Source organism: Diplotaxodon limnothrissa, linkage group LG14 (genome assembly GCF_057381915.1).
Source record: "Diplotaxodon limnothrissa isolate DT_005_m linkage group LG14, D_limnothrissa_male_GT1.1, whole genome shotgun sequence".
NCBI lineage: Eukaryota > Metazoa > Chordata > Actinopteri > Cichliformes > Cichlidae > Diplotaxodon > Diplotaxodon limnothrissa.
The window spans coordinates 4,760,691-4,786,257 of record NC_140609.1 but is presented as its reverse complement, the minus strand read 5'-3'; the positions used below and the strand labels follow the sequence as shown (position 1 = coordinate 4,786,257).

The following is a 25,567-nucleotide window of genomic DNA, read 5'->3' as shown; positions in this document are numbered from 1 at the left end:
GGATTGCCCATTTGAAACAGAGACCAGAAATACTTTTCTTTTTCATTTGAACTTTATGAAACAGCCATTTAGCAATAGCAAATCAGGTTTTCTGATTTCAGACTTTTTTTCTGTAATGTTTGTACTGCTCAATACTTAGTCTTCCAAAACACTGAATCCAAAGGATATATGTTTTTGTTTATTTTTTGTTTTTAGAACCAAACAAACATAAACATCCCATAAAAAACCTTATATTTACTACGTACATTTTTTTTAAAATCAGGTAAAAGATTAAAAGTGGAAATACAATATAATTACAGCTGTAACTGAATTGTGTTATAATTAACTAATTTAAAGCAACATTTTTCACTTTAATGTTGGATGTTGAAAATGGTTCAAAATTTGCAGATCAAATCTAAATGTTATCAATTTGATTTATTTTAGTGTATATTAACAACATTAGCGTTCCATTAAAATAAGGCAGATACAAGGAAATTTTCTAACATTTATTTTTGTGGAATATACTAACTAGTAGACTAAGAGCTGAGAAATCCTTTTTACATACCTACATGTTCAGCTGCATCAGTCATATTAGATAGCCAGAAAAAAAACAACAAGTTTGATACTGGTGAGTTGTTTACAGTGCATATGGGCTTATGAACGCACCTGTAAGACTATACAGAGAGAGCAAGAAACATACAACATGTTGAACACTTTTAAGTAGGTAAAATTTACTGGGTCCCATGTTCTTTAAAATGCGAAACAGAAAACTGTCTATTGTTTGATTTCAAATTCTTTTGTTTTTGCACATACACCACACCCTCGTGCTTGTAAGAATGCATTTGGATCTTATATTAGCCAGTCTTGAACCTGCCAACTCGCTAGTACAAAGTCCATGTGAAGTGGATTGTGCCATTGTGTGAATACTGTAGGTAATATTCTAGTGCAATCATTGCTAGAGTATCTCCAGCAGGGTAAAAGCAGGTTATTTACAAATGCATATTAAATGTATACATGTATATGCCCATGTGTATATATGAGAAAGGACAACTGAACATCCCAAACTAATTCTGCTCTCTGAAATTTATGTGTGAATACAGCTACAACTAGTAACTTTACAATTTGGCTCAATTGCTTGGCGTCTGAAGAAGGTGGGAATTAGAGAATTCGTTTCTTCCTCATTTTGTGATGGTTATGTAATTTTTTTCTACCCTGATTTGTCTGTAAACTGTATTTGTGAATACATTAACACAACCAATAAAGATTTTTTTTCTATAAAGTAACATTTTGTGTTGCCAGTATACTTTAGGTCATCGCTATCCTGAAAGACGAACTAATACCCCATTTTCAAGTCTAACCAGTTTCTCAGAGGATTGTTTGTAGCATTCATCTTTCCGTCATTCTGGCCACTCACCACATCACTGATGGTCAGAACCAGCTTCAAAACATAATGTTGCCACCACAATGTGAAGGATTGCCATGGAGTTCAATGGAGTACCTGTAATTCAGCTCAAAAACATGAACATTTGATCTCATATCTTAAAATATTTTTTTCTCTTACTCTTTTAGTTTTAAAAACATTTGGATTAGCTTCAAACAGGCTGTAGCTGATGAGATGGCTCCTCTTGTGGCAGGTTTTTCTGTCCTTGCAGAAGTTTTGTTATGTTCTTGGTCACCGTCTTGATATGGCCCTTCTTGCTCAGTTACTCAGTTCTAAAATTGGTAAACACCATGATGACACTCTGTGGTCACATATATCTTCAATTACAGTTTCTGACTGAAGTTTATTCCTATTAAAAGGGAGTATTTCCTTCCCACTGCCACCAAGCACTTGCTAATAGGGGATAATCGATAATCGGGACAATTTTCTCTGTATTGTTGTAAGATATTTTTCTTGAGGCAACTGTTGTTGGGAATTGGTGCTAAATAAATAAAATGAATTGAAAACAATATTGTAATTTTTAAAGATATACTGGTAAACTGAGTAGCTGTCTGTGAGTGGCGTCAATTGTGACATAAACATGAAAAAAGTGTTCCATCAGATGGTTACGGATGCGCCATTTTGTTAGTTGCCGACAACGTCAAATGACTGGATGCGCAGGACACGTCAGACAAAAAGGGGGGGGGGGGGGGCTAAATTGCCATGGCAACTGTGCTGACGTAGAATGAAACCCCTCCCACGGTGTTATTCAGCCTTTGTACCGTTCAGTTGGCAGCCATTGTATTTTTACGGATCGTAAGAAATCTAAAGCGTAGCGAGTCATATAGTTTTTAACGCGACGTGTTAAAACACTACCAATATAATTATAGATTCAAAGATAACGTCTACTGCCGAAGTACTCAAGTAAAAAGACGCGCCAAACGAAGATTGTATTTTCCACCCCAGACGTGAAGCTTGGCGGAGGGATTTAACCGAATTTAGCATACGTTTTTAACGAAAAATTCGCTGTATAAATCCGCACCCAGATTTCTGTCAAACATCTTTGTTTCATAGTGCGTGTCCGACTTTTTCTTAGGTCTGTGCCCTTATTTAGATGGCAAGCTTCCCAGACTCTGTGAACGAAAATGATTTAGGTAAGTAAAACATTTTACATGTATTGTTTTTGTGAATGCAGGTGAGAACGCTGAACGATGTCCTGGTATTTTAGTCTTAGTGCTTTTTATCTAATGCCAAACTGTAAAACTTTCTTTGTTTCCACCAGACTATGTGGACTTTCAAAACATTGTTACTAAATAAGATGTCGAATTAGTGGCTACTTAGCTTAAACCGGTAAAGCAAAGTTTAATTAAGTTAAGAGATGTCGTTTATTTGTCAGTGTTTCTTGGGTTTATATACGTATGTATCCCTGCTGTTATATTAGCTCAGTGCGGTTTGTTATTTTGATGCATATCCACGATAAAAACCATTTTATACGTTAGTGCAGCGTTTCCCTGTTGCTGGTTTGCTGATACAAACAGTGGCCGAGAGCCATTCTTCCTACAACAGCGAGAACCATAGCCGCCCAGGGATGTACGTGCGTGCTTGCACGCCAACGTTGCATGGCTAATAAACCGAGCTCGTAGCTTTAGCATGTTAACTGTATTACTTTTATTTATTGCTTATTTATTAGCTATAACCGTAGTTAGGTACTAAACGTCTTATTTAATCCTAAAATCAGAATTGATAAACGTCAGCCCCATGTAGGCCTTTAGTGGTTTACTTAATGCACGTACTTTCACACATTCTTGCACACAAAAAGACAACCTTCATAACTGTATAGACGTTGTCGGAGTTATATTTATCTACTCACTCATGTAAACAATGCAGTATTTGTTTTATTGTTGCTGTTATTTTACTTGTTGCAAAAATGTGTTGACATTAACTTATATATTGGTCTTACCAAGTAACCCCGATATATATACACACCTGAACACAAAGCACAACGATTCCATTTTGTGCGCTATGTGAAGAATGCAGTTATGAAACTGCCAGTATGTTGTGTATCCGGAATTTAAGACGTAAGTTAACCAAAGGTTACTTTGCGACGTAGACTTTGATATCCTGTAGAAATGGACTTGAAAAAAGTAAATTTCCAAACGTAAAAAGTTAATAGTGGATCTGCAGAGGTTAATTGTAGACAGTTCATATATCAGCGTATAGCCCATTGTAGCTGAGAGAATATAACTATGTCTCCCCCCCCTCCCCCGTTGTACAATGGTATGGTTTGCACATTAGCCAATCAGGTATCTGCACCAGTGAACAAACTGTGTCTGTGCCAGATAAAGAAGTTAGTTTCATGTGCATTATTTGGGCTGAAAAATGACGCACATTCAGTTTGTTACAGAATGTAGCTGAAAAAAAGTTATGTTATTGCTTTTTCCAGGTAAGGCAAAGTTCATTGGCGAACTCCTGGTGCCTGTTGCTCCCTTTGACCAGAAGTCTGGGCGTGAAGCTTGGACAGTGGCCTTTGCACCCAATGGTTCCTACTTTGCTTGGTCTCAGGGGCATCGCATTGTCAGGCTTATCCCTTGGACAAAATGCCTGAACAGCTTGTAAGTTTCTTTTGTTTTGTTTCCCTTCATGTCTTTTTCTCTTTATTTTCTTAAAGCACCAAGCACTTTTTATATCACTATCATAACTACCTTGGTAGTATGTTTGCCTGTTTTTTATAGTAATAGAGTACATGTTTTCTGTGTTGTTGTTTTGCTTCTTAGATAAACCCCCAACTAATTATAAAAATCTTCAAATTTATGGAAAAAAAATGAGACACTGAGGCTTTTAGGATAATTAATTTAATTATTTTTTGATTGGATTACAATTAAATTTTTGTGCTATCTCATACAACAGAGCATTTACCATTGCTGGGGCTGCTTTTGGGGGGCGCATGATTTAATTTTGACATTCATACAGAAGCAGCAGGAATGAGAATCGGCACCTCCAAGTCTGAGGCCATGGTCCTCAGCCAGAAAAGAGTGGATTGCCCACTCTGGGTCAGGGATAAGTTGCTGCCCCAAGTGGAGGAGTTCAAGTATCTCATGGTCTTATTCGAGAGGGGAGGGATAGATCAACAGACAGATTGCGGCTTCGGCTACGTGATGCGGACGCTGTACTGTCCATTGTACATTGCGTATACAAGTGATGGAAATGAGCTTTATCCGAAGGGTGGCTGGCATCTCTTTTAGAGATAGGGTGAGGAGCTCAGCCATGCAGGAGGGGCTCACAGTTACAGCTGCTCCTCCTCCATGTTGAAAACTGCTTTTAGGTAACAAATGGCTGGTGTTGTGGAAATGTGCAAATTCTTGAGATTAACAGCCAGCTGAATTTGGTCATTAGTATTACATTGGTGCATGAGCTGCTGTTCTGTGTTGCAGGATGGAGAGCAGAATGAGTTTTACATGATTACATACACGTAAAACTGCATGCTTTCTAGCTGTTTAATTGTCTTCTGAATCAGTCTCTGCCAACCTCAAGCTAAAAGATCAGATGCATTTGTCAGTGCCAAGAACACGTGGTTTGAATTACCAGCTCACTCTCTGCTTAATGGTGTGTTTTTCCGCTTACCAGGGTCTTGTGACTCTGAGCCACATGTTGAAGTTATCTTTAGAAAGAAGTGCCTGTTGTTCCTGGCCATCAGGGCTGTGGCTGGTTGGGCCCCAGTGACATTAAAGGAAAAGAAGGACAGCAGCCTCTGTGTGACAATGGTGTGATAACACTTGATTTTCTATCTGGAACTGATTGTAAGTAGGCAGTCACCCAGAGGTTGAGGGTGCTGCACACTGAATTACTGTGCAACTACTTGCAATTTCAATTGAGAGGTAATTGTACAGGTTGCTTGATGAGAGGCAACCCGTTGCCAGCTAATCTTAGTTGGACTTGTACAGACTGCAGACAATCTTGGACAGATTGGCAAATGTTTGCAAATAATTGCTGGCAAATGTATACATGAAGACAGATTGCAGTGCATTGGCATTTAGAGTTGGTCTGTACCATCAAATAATAAAATGCGCAAATGTGGCAGGCATTTTACTTCAAACATAATTACATTTTAAAGCAGAGAAGAACAACTTGTTTTGTGTTAGATACATATAAGTTAGTTACTGCTAGAATTGTTTATTTATTAAGAATGATGTTGAAATGTTGTCAGAGCGAGTGTGACACTATTGGCAGTAGTGGATGGCTCAAAACTGCAAGCATGGTGCCAAAACTTTGGCTCTGTTATGTAATTTTTTTCATGCAGTCTTTAGAGCCAAGCCCCACATAGTCCTGCTCTACAGCAATATTGGTGTTTTATTAAAACAGCTGAGCTGAACTAAACTTAATGGCGCTTCAGAGGCAGTGAAGAGGAGACTTCAAATGCAAGATGCATACAATAATGTATCATGTTTTCCTTTTTACAGAGCAGATTCCAGTGTTTCAGGCTTTTAGTCACATTTCTGCAGAGATGGTACACAGTGAAAACTGTCTTTTGGTAAAATTCATATTTCTTTCTGTCTTCAGTAGGTTGAATTACATACCACATGCATGGGTGGAAATTAGCTCCTGCCACTGGCCAAATGGGGGTAAATTTATGGATGGGCTTGTAAATTGGAAGAATGCACAAGCCTTCGTGGTGGGTTTAAATTTGAACAGAAAAAACTATGTTCAGTTTACACTCCTGACCTGTCGTGGGCAGCGTGGGTTGCTGCTAGTCTGCTCTAAATGCCTTTATTAGAAGAAAGAGCAAAACTCAATGTGGTGTTGCATTTTTGTGGCAGATGCAAAATTTTCTCCAGGAACATTTTCCATTTCCACCCTTGACCACATGGCTTTCAAAATGCAGTTATTAATGGGACTGTTAATTTTGGGTACTTGTTAATTAAATTAATCAGTGTAATATTTCCAGTCTCATGCTTTTGCTCTTCAGACACTCAAACAGTCAAACAGAACAATAAAAAAAACAAAAAAAACAAAACAGAAATAAGTCCTGCACCCACTTGGTGCCATTTTACCAGATATACCACTTTAATATGAAATTATGCAGTAACAAAAAAATTCTTTATTTAATGAGAGAATCAATATTATAAATATTATATTAACAAAATAGATTCCTAAGAAGTCTTTAATGACATTCTATTTTCTGCTTTCCAACAGAGTGTTGTGTGCAGTTTGTGCATACAGGCAAAGAGGAATTTTGTTCCACATCACATTTTGAATTGGAGTTAATAAATATGTGACATGTTTTACAGAATTGTGGAGTTTAAATTAATAGTAATACATTTTATTTGTAAATGCTTTTCAAGATACCTCACAAGTTCTATTACTCTGCTATTAATGATGCAGTGAAAGACAGGTTAGGGTCTCAAAATGGAATTCCAAAAATTCTATCTAGTTTTGGAAATGACAAGGATGCAGTAGTGTGACTGCATTGGTTACATGTAGGATCTCTTTGAACTTTTGATAACTTGTCATTAGATCAATGAAGACTATGTACAAGTTTAAACTGTTTTACAGAACATCTAAGTCACCCTGAAGAAATGCATAACCTCATGATTTTTGATTTTTTGCCAAATTGAGTCGGTTTGCTATTTGTTTTGAAAATATTTGAAACCACTCAGCTGATGTGTATTGAGTAAAGTATAGATTGTACTTGTAATCTATAGATTCTGGAACATGCGCTTCAACTGGTCTGGTAGCTCTGATCTTTACACAAACTTTATTTTTGTTGGGTTTTATCATATAGGGTGTGACCATGTAGGATCCTCGACACGTGGCGAGTAACTTTGAGCTAAAAGAAGTGTGTAATACAAGAGCTTTCTCCGGTTGAAAATTGTCTGAGACTAGCCTCTCTATTCTACAGGCGCTGCTGATGTTCTTGAGCCTAGAGCACATTTTCTCAGATAACCTACCCAGTGTGTATTGGTTTGCTCTCAAGTCCAGAATGTACTGAATTTCATTCTTAGCAGGGTTTGGCCCTTCCTCACAGCTTTCTTTATTTAGGTCCAACACCCCATGTGGCTTCCTGCTGAGCAGAAATTCAAAGAGAGACAATCCCATGGAGTCCTAGGGAACTCTGGCAGTGTAAACAACATAGGGTCCAGCCAGTGGTTCCAATTGCATTCATCCTCTTATATGATCTTACGAATCATGGATTTCAAAGGCTTATTCAGCTGCTCCACCAACCCGTCTGTCTGAAGGTGGTAGACACTGGTCTGAACAGATTTAATGGCCAGTAATTCGTACACCTCTTTAGGTGTCCTAGACATAAACAATGTGCCCTGGTCAGTTGGTATCTCTTTCGGCATCCCAACTCAAGAGATGACCTGAAACTGTGCATGTACTACACTCTTTGCAAGACAAGTGTGCTGTGGCACTGCAAAGGTGCTTTTGGAACGGCCAGCTGGTTCACCAGCTCCACCTTCATTGGAGCTAATTGCTGGAGCTGGCAGGGTCTCCCATGAAAGCCCTGCCATTTCCTCCTCCCCCCAGAGTCCATGTCGAACGATCTCATGTCACCGCTGAGCTCAGCACAGACCTGTGTCCCTACCAGCTGAGAACACACCCCTACACACTGCCCTATTAGCATACTGAAACCATGCCAGTTCATTCTCATATTCAATAGGTGCATGCTGCCCGTATCATTTAGCCTCTAAGTTTTGCCCATATATAAAATTTCCACTGGTACCATAGGATATTTATGAACCATAGCCTGTTGTATAACCCTTTGGCACCTTGCCAGTATGCAGTAAGTCTCTCTTGGGTCGGGGGAGGGAGTCGGAGGGTTGAACTCTGTGTCAAATACTGAGCTTCAGTAAAGATTCAAGTTGCAGTTATTTATGTCCTATCACCTTAAATCTTCACTCAAAGACAAGTATCTTTGACAGTGTATATATAGATGTATCATATATAAGAGACAAATATTGTTCTTTCAGTATGTTGGCATTATTACATTTTGCTCAATGCTTACATATATGTGGAAAAAGCAAATGTACGAGCTGTGATAACTGTTTCTGATGAAATGAAGAGTAGACTGATATATTAAATATTTGTTTATTGGGTGAGAAAATCAGACCATGTCATAACTGCTGTAAGTCATACAGAACAGATATCAGAGCCTTAAACAGGCTGACTTCTGCTAAATGGGTCAAACTGGGCAGAAAGTCTACAAACACATAACATCCTTATAGAATATGATGTAACACTATAGATCAACTTACCTCAGAATATAATAATAATAATAATAATAATAATAATAATAATAGATTGGATTGGATTTATATAGTGCTTTTCAAGGCACCCAAAGCGCTTTACAATGCCACTATTCATTCACTCTCGTATTCACACACTGGTGGAATGCGAGGAGTGAAGGAGGATTTAGTGTTTGTGTTATTACGAGTGCTAAACAAGAAGAGTTCCCAGATGGTACAGTGGACACATGTGTGACTGCTGTGATTGAAGCATCTTTCTTTCAGCTTAACGAGTGAACCGTCAGGTCGTTCAAACACACGTTAAAGTCCGTTTGGCTCAACACCACCGAACAGAGGCAGCAATATAACATAGCTAACATTAACAGTGCAGTGAATCCTGCTTGTGCTGTGATATTCAGGACTGCAAAACTGTTGTGTTTGTGGATGTATGACTGACTTTAATTATCCATAAAATCATCACATTCTCTATAAGATTAAGGTCGACTATTGAACGGCGTATATTTTAAAGTAAAGGCTTTAAAACCAAGTTAGTACAAACATCACTAATGTCACATAACTTTGCCGACATGTGGCCAACAGTAATGTTTTGTTCTTCGTTATTAAACATTTGCACATAAATAAGTGACATAATATTCAGTACTTACTTTTAAAAGTTTACTCTTTGGGCGCCCCTCTTCCGCCGTTTTTTTCCAGCAAAATTATCCACACACACTGCCGCGCTATGCATTCTGGGATATGTTGGGCCACGAAGTCTACACCGCCACATCCTCAAAATTCAGGGAAATAAAGGACTCATTTGAGGCTGCATTTCGAGCAGCCTTTGAATTGGGGCAGCCTTCGTTGCGTCGCTGTGACGTAATCGGCCTTAAAATGCGGCCTTTGAGGCTGCAGACCCTGAATTGGGATACAGCCTAGGTTAGTTGGAGAAAGTGGCTGTTGCTCTGCTTCCACCAGCCGCCGTGGCAACGGATGTAGCAGCCCCAGCGACTCACATTTGCCGGGCCACTAGATGGCCCCTGCCAGGGCTACCGCTGTGTCCAATCTGGTGGGCCGGTGGCAGCAGACACACTGGGTGGTGCCTACCGGAAGCTCCACCACCAACTACTCCAGGACAACCAGCTCCATCAGTTGAGCCAAGCCAAGGAAATTCAGGCCTCCTTTTTTACCCTGTGTAAATTTTTGGGATGGTTTTACACCGAGATAAACAAACTGGACTGGTCCCTGCTTATAGATGAACTATACAAAAAGGGAGTGTGTCACCTGTTTTTGTTAAGGAAACTAAGATCTCTTGACATCTGCAGTAGATTGCTGCAGTCAATCTTTCCTTTAAAAACTGGGCCTCATGTATACCCAAGAGCAATTGCCTCCATCCCGCCATCAAATCATGACTGCTACACATGTGATACGTCACACTGTGCTCATGGACACATGGTCACTACTGACTGTTGTATGGATTTAAATAAAACATCATAGCAAGGAATTTGCATCAATGGTTTCTCATAATCAAGTTATTAGAGTTAGTCTGAATCACTGCAGCTGTACTGGAAACATCTACCAAAGTTAGGCTACATGTTTTAGACTTGTATTAGCTTTTTACCTTTCCTTTCTTTGACCATGTTCCATAATTGACATCCTTCTTTCTCCACTCTTTTTTTTTTTTTTTTTGCTGTAGTTCAGTGGACCATGGAGAAGAGGATACCAATGCCTTGAGCCCTCGGCATTTGTCTCGTCAGAGCAGCAATGGTGGTCAAGTAGTCCCAGCAGCAGGCCAGCCACCAGAACACACCATAGATTGTGGTGATATTGTCTGGGGATTGGCCTTTGGTTCCTCAGTACCAGAAAAGCACAGCCGCTGTGTCAACATTGAGTGGCATCGCTTCAAGTTTGGACAGGATCAGTTGCTCCTGGCAACAGGCCTCAACAATGGTCGCATCAAGATTTGGGATGTTTACACTGGTGAGAACACATCATCATTAATTAGAAGTAGCTCTCTTCAGCTTCACCAGTTGATAATCATGTTAGATACTTGAATCTATGAAATATAAACCCAACTCTGCAAATGTTGAACATTTTATTTTCCATAGGAAATATATCAAAGGTGTAAACTGAGAGACCGTGCCATTTGAAGAAAACAAAATGTTGTCATTTTGAATTTAATGGCAGCAACACATTAAAAAAAGTCAGGTCATGGTTACAACTGTACAAGTCCCTTCTTTTGACAGCTCATAAACATCTGGAAACTGAGGCGACCAGTTGGTGGACTTTTGGGAGAGGATTGTTGTCTCATTTTTGTCTGATACAGGATTCTCTCCACTCAATATTCCTGCATCTTTGACTTATTTTTTTTATTTCTTGATATGCATGATTAGTTTTTAGATAGCCAAAGATCTGGACTCCAGGCAGGCCAGTTCAGCACTTGGTCTCTTCTCCTTACAAACCCATGCTGTTTTAATAGCTTTAACATATCGTCCAATGCTATGAATTCATATTATGAAAGGGAAATCAAGAAAACAGCTGCTTCAGCCACAGTCAAGCCTAGTACACCAGTCAATGAAGATAAACCTGCAGTGCAAATAGTACAGACTGAAAGCAACATATCTGCAATGATCCTGCCAGGAACGGAAATTGAAAGTGAGCCACAAGCTCAAACGGTCATCACAATGCAATTTCACAATGTGGATCCTCCATCGCCCAGGTCAATTCCTACAGCGGCAGAAGGACGGTCGGAGGACATTTGTACCATTTTACAAAGACAAAATGAAATAACTGCAACCCTTGTTCAGCATCAGCGTGCATCGTCATTACCATCCAGGAAAATACCTGTATTCGATGGTGATCCTCTTCAGTACATCTCTTTCATTAATGCGTTTGAACAAGGAGTGGAAGAAAAGGCCAATAAGAGGGACTGCTTGTATTATTTGGAGCAGTTTACAACAGGACAGCCGAGAGAGCTGGTACGCAGTTGTCAACATATGGCTGCAGGACAAGGCTATATACAAGCAAAGCAACTGCTCAAAGAACACTTCGGAAATGAATATAAAATTGCAACTGCTTACATTGACAAGGCGTTATCTTGGCCTGCAATTAAAAATGAAGATGTGAAATCATTGCAAGCATATTCTCTTTTCTTACGTGGGAGTTGTAATGTCATGGAAACATTGCAACATATGCAGGAACTGGACATGCCAGTGAACATGAAAATCATTTTGTGCAAGTTGCCATATAAAATGAGAGAGAAATGGAGAGCGTTCGCATATGATATATTGGAAACCTCTAAACACAGAGCTCGGTTTGAAGATTTGGTTGCATTTATTGAAAAGCAGGTGAAAATTCTTTCAGATCCTTTGTTTGGGGACATTCAGAATGTAACGTCAACAAGCCCTGTCTCAAAGGTTGACAACAGACTGAAGTCACAACCAAGCAAACAAATTAAAGGGAACAGCTTTGCTGCTACAGCCACACCCATGAACATGAATAAAACCTACAGCACGGAAAGGCTGATTACTACAACAAGCCATGACTTTACAGTAAAGCCATCTTGTGTCTGCTGTACTCAACGACACACACTGGAGGAGTGTCAACAGTTTCAGCGGAAGAAGCACAGAGACAAAATGCTTTTTCTAAAGGAGAAAGGGCTGTGTTTTGGTTGCTTAGGTGCTGGGCACACAAGCAAGGACTGTGCTAAGCGTTTGATATGTAGAACGTGTGGTAAAGGTCATCCCACTGTCCTCCATATTGATAACGATGGTGTAAGTCCTGAATGCTATGGAGAGCCCTCCTCTTCAAAGAATGTAAAAACTTGTGGTCATACAGGGGCCGGAAGAGAAAGCGGTTTGCTTTCCATTCTGCCAGTTCAAATAAAGTCTGTTAAAGGTAGTCATGTCATACAGACATGCTTTTTTAGATCCTGGCAGTTCAGCTAGCTTCTGTTCAGAACACCTCATGCAAAAGCTAAATCTTGTGGGCAAAAGAACTCACTTCCTGTTACAAACAATGGGTCAAGAAAAGGTCGTCTCTGCCCACTCACTTACTGGTCTTGAAGTTTCTGGTTTAGGCAGCAATGCCTTCTATGAACTTCCAGAAATCCTAACACAGGAAAGGATGCCTGTCACCACGGATAACTTTGTAAAGGAGGAAGATCTGATCAGGTGGCCATATCTGTCAAAGGTTAAAATTCCCCACATAACGGCTAATGTGGACCTGTTGATTGGATGCAACACTCCCAAGTTATTGGAACCATGGGAGGTCATTCATAGCCAGGGGAATGGCCCATATGCTATAAGAACAGCATTGGGTTGGGTCATAAATGGGCCCATGGAAGATGGTAAAAGCAACTTGGACAGCGAGCACCCACCAACAGTTGTAAATAGGATATCTGTTTGTAAGCTGGAGGAGATGTTGAAAAGTCAATATAACTATGACTTTAATGAAAGGGTTACAGAGGAAAAGGGTTTGTCAAGGGAGGACCTTAAGTTCATGAAGATCATGGAAAAATCTGCAACAATGGAAGATGGACACTACTGTTTGAAGTTACCTTTTAAAAAGGATAACATAAAGATGCCAAACAATTTCTCCATAGTTAAACAAAGATTGCAAAGTCTACAACGAAAACTTCTCAAGAATGAACAGTTGCATAAAGAATATAAAAACTTTATGGACGAGATGATAAGTAATGGATATGCAGAGCAAATACCTTCACAGCAGCTGTCTTGCGAAAATGGAAAGAAGTGGTACATTCCTCATCACGCAGTTTACCATCCCAGAAAACGATCCATAAGAATTGTATTTGACTGTGGGGCATCATTCCAGGGGACATCATTAAACAAGCAGCTCTTACAAGGTCCTAATCTCACAAGCACATTGCTTGGGGTTTTGCTTAGATTTCGACAGGATCCAGTCGCATTTATGGGTGACATAAAGGCAATGTTTTATCAAGTTAAAGTTGCCAAAGAGGACAGAGACTTTCTGCGTTTTTTATGGTGGCCAGATGGAGATCTGAGCAAGGACATAATTGAGTTTCGCATGACTGTTCATCTGTTCGGTGCAGTATCTTCCCCGAGCTGCGCCAGTTTCGCTTTGAGAAAAACGGCTGAGGACAATAAAACTGAATTCCTAGACAAGGTATGTGAAACGCTGAAAGAGAACTTCTATGTGGACGACTGTTTAAAGAGTGTGGCCTCCACCTCAGATGCTGTCGATTTGGTCAAGGATCTTTCAGCACTCTGTCAAAGGGGAGGATTTACACTGACCAAGTGGGTCAGTAACAATCGCACCCTGTTGCAAAGTATCTCTGAGGAGCAAAGGGCTAAAGACTTGAAAGAATTAAATCTTGACAGAGACAAACTTCCGGTAGAAAGAGCTCTGGGCTTGCAGTGGTGCGTGGAAACTGATACATTCAACTTCAAAATGGATATCCCTCAAAAATCCTGTACTAGGCGTGGAATGTTATCAATATCAAGTTCCATTTACGATCCATTGGGGTGTCTTGCACCAGTCCTGCTGCCTGCCAAAGGAATGCAGCAGGAGCTTTGCAAAAGGAAACTGGGATGGGATGAACCAATACCCCAAACCATGTTGCAAAAGTGGAAAAGTTGGCTCAGTGATTTGCAAATGCTTTCCCATTTCAAGGTTAAAAGTGTGTTACTTATGTTTATTTATGTGAATGTATAGGTCTAAAGTAGACTGTATTAGTGGCTCCTTATTTTCTTTGTGATTAGAATTGCCATGTCTGATAGCCATTTCAATTAGGGGCCGGGGTGTAGGAGCCATTCTTGGGTTAATACCTTATGTGGTCACTAGAGGTCACCTTTTTCTGTTTTGATTATGTAATGTAAAGGTATTTAAGGTAGACGCACGTAATCGGCGTCAGGTGTGTCATTAAGAAGGCAAACAGTTTGTGAACGTTGCGCTGTTATGCTAAGTCGATACAGAATAAAGACCAAAAAGGACAAGATACATACTGCTGGATTTATTGGACTGTGAACTTAATTCATGCATACCAGTGACATCGCGTCACCCCCGTTAACGACCACCTCAGTGGCTTCAAGCGTAGGCTTAGCCTCTACAGTTACCTTGATGAAGTATACTATGCCTTTCCTGGAAAAGATGTTTTCTAGATGGAAGCGTATATCTGTATATCTGTAATATACTTACATATCTATACTATTGCTAATATATATTGTAATATATCTAGATCACTAAAGCACTTCTGGATGGATGCAAACTGCATTTCGTTGCCCTGTACCTGTGCATGTGCAATGACAATAAAGTTGAATTCTATTCTATTCTATTCTATATTGGGACCTGATGAATGTACAAACAAAGAATTACCAGATTTTTTTTTTTTTTTTTTTTTTTTTTTTTACCTGATTTTTGTTTCTGAGAAAAATGAACCCGAAATGTGATGTCCACATATGTGGACGCCAGGTCCTAGGAGGCTAATGGTTGTTCCAGATGAGCAAGTTGCCAATTCCATAGGCACTAGTGTGCCCCCATACCGTCAGAAAACCGATCTCTGATAACCAGCCAGATGGTCCCTGGGGCACACAATGTTGCCAATTAAGCTAATTAATTTGTTTAATGTTTCTCTAGCTGTTTCCTTGTAGTACCACTAATTTTCCTGTCCCTTGTGATAACCCCATCCCAGTTTCATCAATGCTGCAATTAAAATTTCTCTGTATTATTATAGGATTTTTACCTTAGAGTTTAAAATGCCGTGAAACAACAGTCCTTTAGAGACTTTTTAAAAATATATATTTTCTTTTTGGTATTTGGTTTGTAGATTGGGAAGATATACAAATATGTGACCAATTTAAAGCTGGAGATGGAGCTACAGTTCTATAGTTCGGCTTTGCAGTGAACGAACAAAATTTCTAAAAGTATTTAATGTGTGGCTTCTGTGGAATTATAGATGTCGGATTTTGTTCTTAATTTTAAAAAAAAAAAATTGAAAAAAAGAAAAAAAATGTCTCTTTGGAGGCACCGTGAGAAATCAGCAGTCTCTCCATCCCACCCAACCCCTAGGGCTAAATGCTCCAAAAGAAAGTCTAGTTGAGGGTTGTTCCTCAAGTTAACACCTTATGTCCTTGATTATGCCTGTCTTTCAGGTACCATTATTATCTGCAACACAAGTGTATTTTTTCTTAATTTTCAGTTGGCAATTAAAATCAGTTTTTCGTTCATTTTTAACCTTGTGGTTTTCGTCCCTGAAACAAACAAAGCTGGAGCTTTAGAACTGAAATTGTGTTGTTGCCTGTGAAGACTGACATTTCTTTTAATCTACTTTCTTTGGTTTGCTTTCTGTAGGAAAACTGTTGCTGAATCTGATGGATCATACAGATGTAGTACGAGACTTAACTTTTGCTCCTGATGGCAGTCTGATGCTGGTGTCAGCATCCAGAGATAAGACCCTTCGTGTATGGGATCTCAAAGATGATGGTAAGTGGATGAGCTGTTTTTGACTTTAAAAACCAACCTTATTCTTTGCTTTTCATTCCAGTGCAAAGAAGTAATAGCCTCATTTCTTAACTGAGACCATGCTGTTCACAGTTGAAATATAAGGCCCCTGGTCTTTAAAACCAGAAAAGCAAACAGTGTTTACAGTTACACTGAGTTCACAATGAAGAAGTGAAGTGATAAGTCCCTATTATTATTATTATTATTATTATTATTATTATTATTATTATTAATGTTGAGAAAATGCAACCTGACAAACACAAGAGTCTTAGTTCCATTTATTACCCAGATGCTGCTTCAAGATTAATTTATGTCAAATAATGCGTCTGTTTGCATTCATCATACTGCTGTTTAGATAGTTAGCAGAGCAGACATCCTGACACACAAAGTCCTGCAGTTTTCCAAAATCCTAGCTGCACATGACTGGATACATATGACCTCTGTGTCTGGTTATTGGTTGACAAGTGGGCCAGAATAAGAAAGGAAAGCGATAACAGAGTTCACTAGGAATGGAAGAATTGCAAAAAGCAAAACTAGCTGCAGTAAGCACTTTCCATTGTTTTTAACACTCTGTTTCACATCAGCAATTTGTATGTTGTAACTTCGCTCTCCTCTGCAGCTTGCTGGCAGACCAACAATAGCACAAGCAAGCGTGACCCATAGACCAGTTGTACCACAAACTTTGTAAACTGCCTCTATCTGACAATGGAGCTCTTTGAAGGCCCAACCCCAGAACGCTACCCATGCTGAACCATGAATCTCACTTAAAACACTAACCACATGCTGCCTTGAGAGTATTTGCAGATCATGGGAACCTTAGATGCAACACCAGAACCCTGAATCCTTCCATACATTGTGTCAGTTAAAAATGTTAATGCAACTAAGTAATATCGCAAAATAAAAGAGCAGTGTAAATAAGTGTTGTGAAAAGACCAATTGCTTACTTTTTAGTAGATGAGTAGCAGCAATTTTAGCAAATATGCAGCTAACACTTAACTCTTAACACGGCAGTGGTTCAAAAATATATTGACCAGTTATTTCTAATCACGATCTTCACGGGAAACTAAATATCCTGGTTAAATATTGATTAAATAAAACAATATAAACATGATCAAAATGTAAGACTGGCATATAGGTTGTGACAGAAATGTTGCACTCAGAGTAATGAGCCCGGTCATTTTCTCTTGTAGGTAATATGGTGAAGGTTTTGAGGGGCCATCAGAACTGGGTGTACTGCAGCTCCTTCTCCCCTGACTCTTCCATTCTGTGCTCGGTTGGTGCAGGAAAGTCGGTGCGTAAACAAGTTCCTTTGTACTCATTTTTATGAGTGTCCTAGCTAATCTTTGTGCAGTTGCTTGTGATCAGTTATGCTCAATCAAACCTCAATTAGACCCCATAACCTCTTTGTCTACCTTTAATATAAACTGTGCTCGGTGTCAACAGTCAAGTGCTTGGATCTAGATTCTGTTTGGCTTTTGTATGCTGTGAAAAAGAGATTTTGTTCTGAAGTATGCATGAAGTATGAAGAAGACAATTGTTTTTATGAATGTTATATAGCTGAAGTTAATCTTTTAGTATGGACATGGAAGTGGGAGAGGCAAAACAAAAAAACCTCTTTAATACTGGGGAATGTTTAACTTAAACATAAATTGCCCCAAAAATACTTTTTTCATTTTAAAAAATTCGAAATCATTGTAAATCATTTACAAGTCAAACATGTTGCTGAATAGCAATTCCATGGACTGGCCAGCTTTGGCTAACCTTATGCATAGTATCACAAACCTAGATTACTCTTAACGTGGTGATAGTTTTGTTAGGTTTTATGTCCCTACAGTGTGTGTCTTGCTCTCCTTGTCACAGGTGGTGGTAAAACTCAGTGTGTGATTGGTTTTGAAAGGAGCGCTGCGCTGACATTTTGAGCAGCTGGTGTAAACCACGGACGCACAGTGCGCAATGCCCAAAGGCCTGGCCAGGGGCAGCCTGGCATCCTGACCTGCAAGGTCATTCTGTACGTAGGTGCTGCTCCGTGTCTGTCTACTTCTGCTGTCACGGTTGCTCTATTTACTTTATTAATTGTAGTTTTAAAACTGTCATGTAAATGGTGGCCCTATGCTCCACCCCCCACCCAAACACACATGCACTGCCATCGCTAAACAAATAAAAGGGAGCAGCAATACTTTATGCTCTTTCTTTTTTTTCTTTTTTTTTACCTCAACCTTTCTGCCATCATTTCAGGAATTCAGCTGTGAAAAATGTTGTTTCTTTTAACTGAAAAATGACGACAAAAAAAGAAAAGAACCCATACAGAAAGATTAAACAGTAGTATTAGATTGCAAGCTGTATTTTTTATAGACCATTAAATAAGGTTTTAACGACCAGCATCATTTATAGTTTCCTATAATTAGTCAGTGGCAGGCCCTAAAAGTTTCATACTCGTACAGTCCTGTGATAAATGCCACAAATCAAAGACATTATTAATAAACATTCTGACCATGGCTGACATTAAAAGAAAAAGGCTTATGCAGATTGTCACTTTTTGCGTGTGTGTGTGTGTGTGTGTGTGTGTGTGTGTGTGTGTGCCTGTATGTTCGTGTCTGTTTGTGTGTGCGGGCACGCGCGAATCGCATGTGCGTGCATATGTGTACTCTGCCAGAGGTATCGATCCTTTGGCCATAAATATTCTTTTCTCTTGCAGTCTCTCTTCGTAGGCTTCTGCCGGAGATGCGAGCCTATTGTAAACACAGTGAACTAAATCTCTGAAAGGGGAAACCAGTGGAGTAACTTTATGTTACCTTAAGTTACTACTTGTTTTATTTTCTCTTTTTTGTGTAGACTTTTTTTTTATTAAAATAGTGTACATTTAGCTCATTTACTGATGTAATGAAAGATGTATGAATGTAAATTCTAATGTAGAAGCTTTACAGTTATATAAATGTTTGTTATTTTTATTGTCATTGTAGGAAAGTGTTCTTATTGGCATAGTGTTGGTGATGTGTAGCACACTGCACGTTAGCAAGGCTCTGCTATTTATTTTTTCTGCCTGGTTTAAGGTTACAAAGCATTATAGTGACACTGAGCATAATTTGAGCATAACTATTTTTCTGATTTAATTCCTTTTAATTTAATTAATTTAATTTCTAGTTGATTTTTGTGCATCTAGTGATAATTAGTGTAAGATAACACATCTATAGTCATACAGTCTAAATCATTCCATGGGCTATAACGTGTCATTCTTTATTGCAGGTGTTCCTATGGAACATGGATAAGTTCACGCTGATCCGAAAGTTGGAGGGACATCACCATGATGTGGTGTCTTGTGAGTTTTCGCCAGATGGAGCATTGTTAGCTACCGCCTCTTATGACACCCGAGTGATTGTCTGGGACCACCATAAGGCCACAATCCTCCTGGAACTGGGGTAAGAAGAAATCCAAACAACACAGATATTCAATATTATGTTAGTACACATTTGTTTGGTAAACAAAATGTTGCTCGTTTGAGCGGCAGCCCTAAGTAAACTAAAATAAATCTCCTTTAAAGAAAGTGTTCCAAAAGTCCCCCATTGGCTTTGCCTAACTCGTTTCCTTGACGTTGAGGTTTAATTGAGGTCAAGGAAATGTGAGATAAGGACTTGGGGAAAAGAGAAGAGGAGTGCGCTGAGAATCCGAACGGCTTTACACTAGTCTCCTTAAGAATGTAATGCCGAGTGTTCGCTGTGTTGAATCTACTGAGACATGATTATTCACCACTAGGTTTTATGCAAGTTATTTAAATGACAACTGCACTTTTAAAGCAAAAGGAAGTTTTAGGGACATGTTTACTAACATCTGCTGCAGCCCAAAGCTGCCTTTTGACTGGGTTTACTAAAGAGGCGCAGTTTGAGTTTTGTGGGGGAGATGTGATCGGCACATGTATGTTAGGACTTTCTGTGGATGACTGAGTTGTGATCCCAGTGCCAATACTTTGGTTCTGTCCTAAAACTCTTCATTCAGTCCTCACGCTGAGTATTGACAAGTGAGCCCCACTTATTGCTCCTCAATAATGCTGCTTTTTTAAAGCAGAAGCAGAAATTAATTAAACTGAGCTGTCTTTTTCTCAGCAGTGCACAAACAGCAAGCAACTTCTCTTTCCTGACTCTGTAGCGAATAAAAGTGAAATGTTTGTGAAAACACAGCTATCAATGAATATGTGTAAATGTGTTATATTAATGCCTGAATGTTGCTATGTGCTACGAAAATGTGATCTGTACATTTGCACATGTAGCACAATAACTTGTGATCTGACATATTTCAGGTGGAATAGTTATAATAATGCCGTTTCCTCTGGATAAATCCTGCACCCCACCTAGATTTCAATTCTCAGAACCCTTTGCACAGTGCCAAGGGATTTCTATCAGTTATCCATTATATCAAAAGCATATTTATTCTCCTGTAGCCTTTTCTCATTTAGCTGAATTGGCTCACTGGGAACAGGCTGCATTTTTGTAAATAAATTCTAGTGCTTTGTTAGATCACCCTGTGATTGCGGGATCACAATAACTTCTTGATCCTTAATTCTTTTATTTTGTGCAAACATGATTTATGCTTTCTCAAGAAACCTAGCATGTTTAGAAATGATATGTTGAAAAGTCCTTGCTTGCTGAAAAGGGAATTGGGAAAATTTGAGAATTTTGACAAACTTTAAATTTCATAAGAGGACTAATAATTTCGTCTTCATCTGTAGTACAGCAAGAAAAAATTATTTTGGTAGTCGACTGATCTGCCTTGATTTAGTCGGTGATTAATTCAACAACTCTCATCTCCGCTTCCTGTGGGCAAACCTGTCCTGCTTCAGTCTGCCCAACTGAATGTCACTCTGTTGTCTCGTCCCACAGCAAATTACAATAATGACCTAGGAAACGTATGAATCTCAAAAATGCATTTATTTTTGACATGCTCTGGAGTGAGCAGCAGAGGCCTGCATAAGGAAATCTTTGATTTTTTTTTATTATTTTTTTTATTTATTTATTTATTTATTTTTTAAATTATATACACTGCACTATATGTAGTACTGGGTTGATTGTCTGTTATATGTAGCACCATGGTCTTGAAGGAATGCTGTCTCGCTTCACTGTTTACTGCACCACTGCACATGGTTGAAATGAAAATTTCAAAAATAAGCCACCTACTGCATGTCAGTCACTGATTTCTTTCCCCAGCTTCCCATCTTCTGTCCACTGTTCAAACACAATGAAACCCATAAATATGCTTTATAAAAAGCTATAACGATGTGATGTACAATGAAAATTTTTAAATTATGACTTTTTTCATTCCAAACGGCGAGTTTTAAAATTTGAATCCAAAAAGCTCTATTACTGATGCTCTATGAACTTCTGCTTTTGTCTTCTCCCAGCCACCTCTTCCCCCCTCCTTCACCCATTTTTGCAGGAGGAGCAAATGACCGCTGGGTTCGCTCTGTGAGCTTCTGCCCTGATGGCCGACACATTGCCAGTGTTACAGATGACAGGTAATATTAATATAATTTAATGTATGTGTGTATGTTTTTATTTATTCTTAAAATCTGTTTGTTTTGTTTTTCACTGTTTTTGTCTGGTGAATGATTTAAAGACAAAGAAGGCGAGAAACAAGAGAATGATCTTTTTTTTATGCATCAGCAAGACCAGTTTCAGCAGCATATAAGCAAGTGGTCTATTTACAATACTTTAGAACACAAAACTAGAGTGAGCCATGACAAACCCACATGTGTTTGTCTTTGGGCCTCTCGAGAGTATGTTTGTACAGTCAACTGGAGCATAGCAGAAAAGCTTGTCTGGTGCAGTTTGTGCTCTCTCTTCAACACTCATGTCTTCTTGGAAGTTTCAGAAGCAGAGCTACTGTTGGTCTCTTTGGCTTGTCCTGGGTTACATGACTGTAACAAGGTGGCTATCAATTACTCTGACTGCTAACTGTCCAAGCACTGAATTGCTGGGAAAGTGTTGAGAGGAAGCTTCACAACGTTCCCACATTATTATTCAGAGTGTTGGAGAAAAATGGGAAGATTGAAAGGTTTAAGACAAATGTGTTAACCAGTCAGAAGTACAGGAAACTATTTGGCTTGGTCACTGGTCAGATATTGGTCTGGTGGTAGCAAAATTTTTGCAGTTTAGGTTGTGACAATTTTATTTATTTATTTATTTATTTATTTTTGTTTCTCTCTACATAGGCTGGTTCGCTTCTGGAGCATTGAGGAAAGGGCTCCTCTGGCGATTGCCTCTGTCTCTAATGGCCTCTGCTGTGCCTTCTCTGCTCAAGGAAGTGTCCTTGCTGCTGGGTAAGATGCCACAACATGTTGACGATGCTCTGTTAACACACACACACACATTTGAAGTTAAACTACACCTGGGCACATCCTGACTTTCGATAAGGAAGCCTCATCATTTTTTCCCTCAGCTTCCTTGCACCACCTTACTACATTTAGAGCTCTCTGAAATATTAGCTCAGTTTTCTGTTTTTTCTCCTTTTGATTTATGTTTTAGGACTCGTGATGGTAGCGTGCACTTCTGGGAGTGTCCACGTAGCATTGCCAGTCTGCAGCACATGTGCAGAATGGCTCTCCGTCGAGTGATGAGCACCCAGCAGGTGGAGGCGCTGGCTATTCCTGCACTCCTCTGTGACTACCTAACCTACAAAGTCATTTAATCCTTGGCATTGGCTGATCTGACTGCATTTGTATTGGCAACATACTGAAAAACCATTGAAACACTTTTTTTCTGAACAGCTTTTCATAAAACTCTGAACAATCTAAGAAGATCGGGACAGGAAGAAGAAAAGTTTGTTTTTCTGAAAGCCCAGGGCCATGTCTTCGCCAGAGCCCATCACTACCTTATCTTGTACATATTTATTTTTGTAAGTGCTTTTGTAAATGAGTGTACAGGGCCCAGCACATCACCCATTCCTGTTAGGTCAATACTGCCAGGTCTCCTCCTCTGTATCAGTGTGGTTATCAGTAATTTTCGGCTGCTCTTCCATCTGCCTCCAGCTGTCCACCTGCATTATTATTAAGCTCTGCATTAGTTCCACAGACCTGGAATAGGTATTGCATTTAACACAGGCTTTGCAGTGGGGCTTGCTTTTAATGTTAGGTTTTCTTTTCTGCTTTGGTGCGGGAACTAAAGGGAAAAGGTATGGGATGCAGGGTCTTGAGGCCCATTATTTACATCTTATCAATACTAAGGAAATAATGATGCAGACATGGTCTCTTTGGAGGTTTTTCAAATTTTTCTGAAACAGTATTTACACTACCATGGTATACTCGCTCACTGAAAAACTTGTAGCAGCTTTTATTTCTGATGAAAGGACAGCATTTGTCAGTAAAAGATGCTAGCTATCAAGCTAGAGCCTGATGAATAGGGTATCCACCATCTTGGTAGTCATCCCTTGGCAAGAAATTGAATGACTCTTAATATTTCTGTCCAAGTCAAGAGATGCCGTTTGGGTAAACTGCAAATATTCTGCTAATTTTTCCTCAAACTTGCAGGTGTAACGTACTCACACCCACCCTAGTATGTTTACAGTATGGTTAATTTTTTCAGTGCCCTGCCTGAGGGTGTTACAGAGACCAGTGTTAGATAAAGCACCTCTGCTTCTTAACTATTTGTATTTGAACATACAGAATCTGACAGAACCTTGTGTGTAAACACATGATTCTGTCTTTTGTCCATAAACATATCAAAATTGTGACCTTTATTTTCTCCTTTTTATATCTACTTCTTGTGTTGAAGATTTGTATTTTATTAATTTGTTCTTGTTCTCCTTAAAACAGCTGCACATCTTTGTGTGTGTGGTTTTTTTTTTTTTTTTTTGTGTGTGTGTGTGGCTCAAATGTAGACTGTTTGTGCTTATGGACTCTGTTTATAGAAACTACAGTAAGCAGTCTTTGCAACCTGGAATAATCCAAAGTAATTAAAATCAATCAACTGCCGTTCTGGGCCATGTGGTTGTCAGACCTTCATACTCACTGAACTTGGACAGATGCTGAGTTTTTAGAAACTTCTTGATCATCTTATTGTTTTTAGTTTGTCTGTGAGAAGAGATGGGAGCTCCAGGTGTTTTGTAGGAGGGTGGATGGAGCAGGTGTCAATCATTTGTGGCAATAAGTTCTCTGACAGTGCTAATGCCAAAGTTGTGTCCTTTCATTAGTGTGGAAATGGTAGGGGTTGTTATCATTTCTGATAGTGTTAATTGTGTGAGTGGGATTTAGAATCGTTATGGGTTGGCATTACATGATGTTCATATAGCTGTTACCATTGTGATTAGAGAAATACATTCCTGCCTCAGATGGAGTATAAAGTGGTAAATATTTCCAAAATACATGAATGTATTAATTTCCTGCGATCTTTTTTTAAAATTTTCAATAAAGGTGTTTTTTGACACTTTGTACTGGTGGTTATTATTTCAAGAATCCATCCATCTGCAGCTTTCTATACTTTCATGATTTTATGAATCTGAATCTTTCATGAGTCTGCCAGCATAAGCAAAGGATACAATAGTGCCACAGTCAAAATCACCACTGCCATCGAGGATTATTTCATCTTTAATGTCAGAAATGGCATTTACTTGTATGGTAATTTGATTTTTGTCCTTCTCTTCTTATTAGCTTTATCAGGTTTGCAAGGGCTTCTGTAGTTTATCACCACACTGCCCTGCAGCCCAATCATACACATCCCCGAGCATGAATTCAGAAGACCTGTCCTGTCTGCTCCCAAACAGAGAGGGCATAAAACTGAAATCCAGTGCACTCATCATATTAAGTGGAAATAACTAATATTAAGTTTCAGTAAGCAATTCAACTGGTTTAGTTGAAAAATGAAATCATGACAAGTTCTGTGTGATGTCTGCTTGTTCTGGACATGATGACCATGTCCTGACCATTTCTCCTGGCTGTCATCCCAAAAGCTCTCTGAAAGAAGTTTTATACCATGGGTTTCTGTTGTTATGTTGTTGTACATGAGGCTAGCTAATTCTAGCTTATAAGGATGGCCCAACAGTGACCCTGGAGCCAACTGGCCACGGTGTAGGAAGACCTGCCTTCTCCCCTCCCCACTTTTGAGTATTAAAGGTGGCCTATTGGGTGTGATTAGAGTATGTGAGAGTATATGCTGTAAATAATCAGTGCCACTGTGAAATCTAGAGTGCTATTAAAATTGAGGGGACAACTGTGACATAAGCGCACGACTGCAGGTTAGTAGTGCTCATCCACACTTTGTCCCAAAAACATCAGTGTCTAAAGGTGAGAGGCAGACAGCAGTAAAGAGGTGATTGGGACTGGCTCCACCCAGAGTTTGTGGGTAACATACCTGCCCCCGACTGGACTGGACATTCCGATATAGGCCAACTGACTCCACAGTGTGGAGCATACAAGGAGGAACACGAGGGTTCCAGGTCCCACACTTGGACTCATGCAGAAAAGGCCAGTCGCCGGGCTTGGGGACAG

General features: G+C 39.4%; 2 protein-coding genes across 2 annotated transcripts in view; both read left to right on the top strand.

The window, feature by feature from the left end:
• cuedc1b (CUE domain containing 1b) overlaps positions 1 to 25,567 on the top strand; it is a 142,648-nt gene that overhangs the window by 31,144 nt on the left and 85,937 nt on the right. The gene's annotated exons all lie outside the window — the stretch shown is intronic.
• Positions 2,174 to 23,896, top strand: wsb1 (WD repeat and SOCS box containing 1). Its single transcript, XM_085370002.1, has 9 exons — positions 2,174 to 2,553; positions 3,843 to 4,011; positions 10,316 to 10,599; positions 15,949 to 16,080; positions 17,289 to 17,389; positions 19,342 to 19,514; positions 21,488 to 21,601; positions 22,298 to 22,405; positions 22,611 to 23,896. The coding sequence occupies exons 1-9, from the start codon at positions 2,514 to 2,516 to the stop codon at positions 22,771 to 22,773; spliced, it is 1,284 nt and encodes a 427-aa protein (XP_085226128.1). The 5' UTR covers positions 2,174 to 2,513; the 3' UTR covers positions 22,774 to 23,896.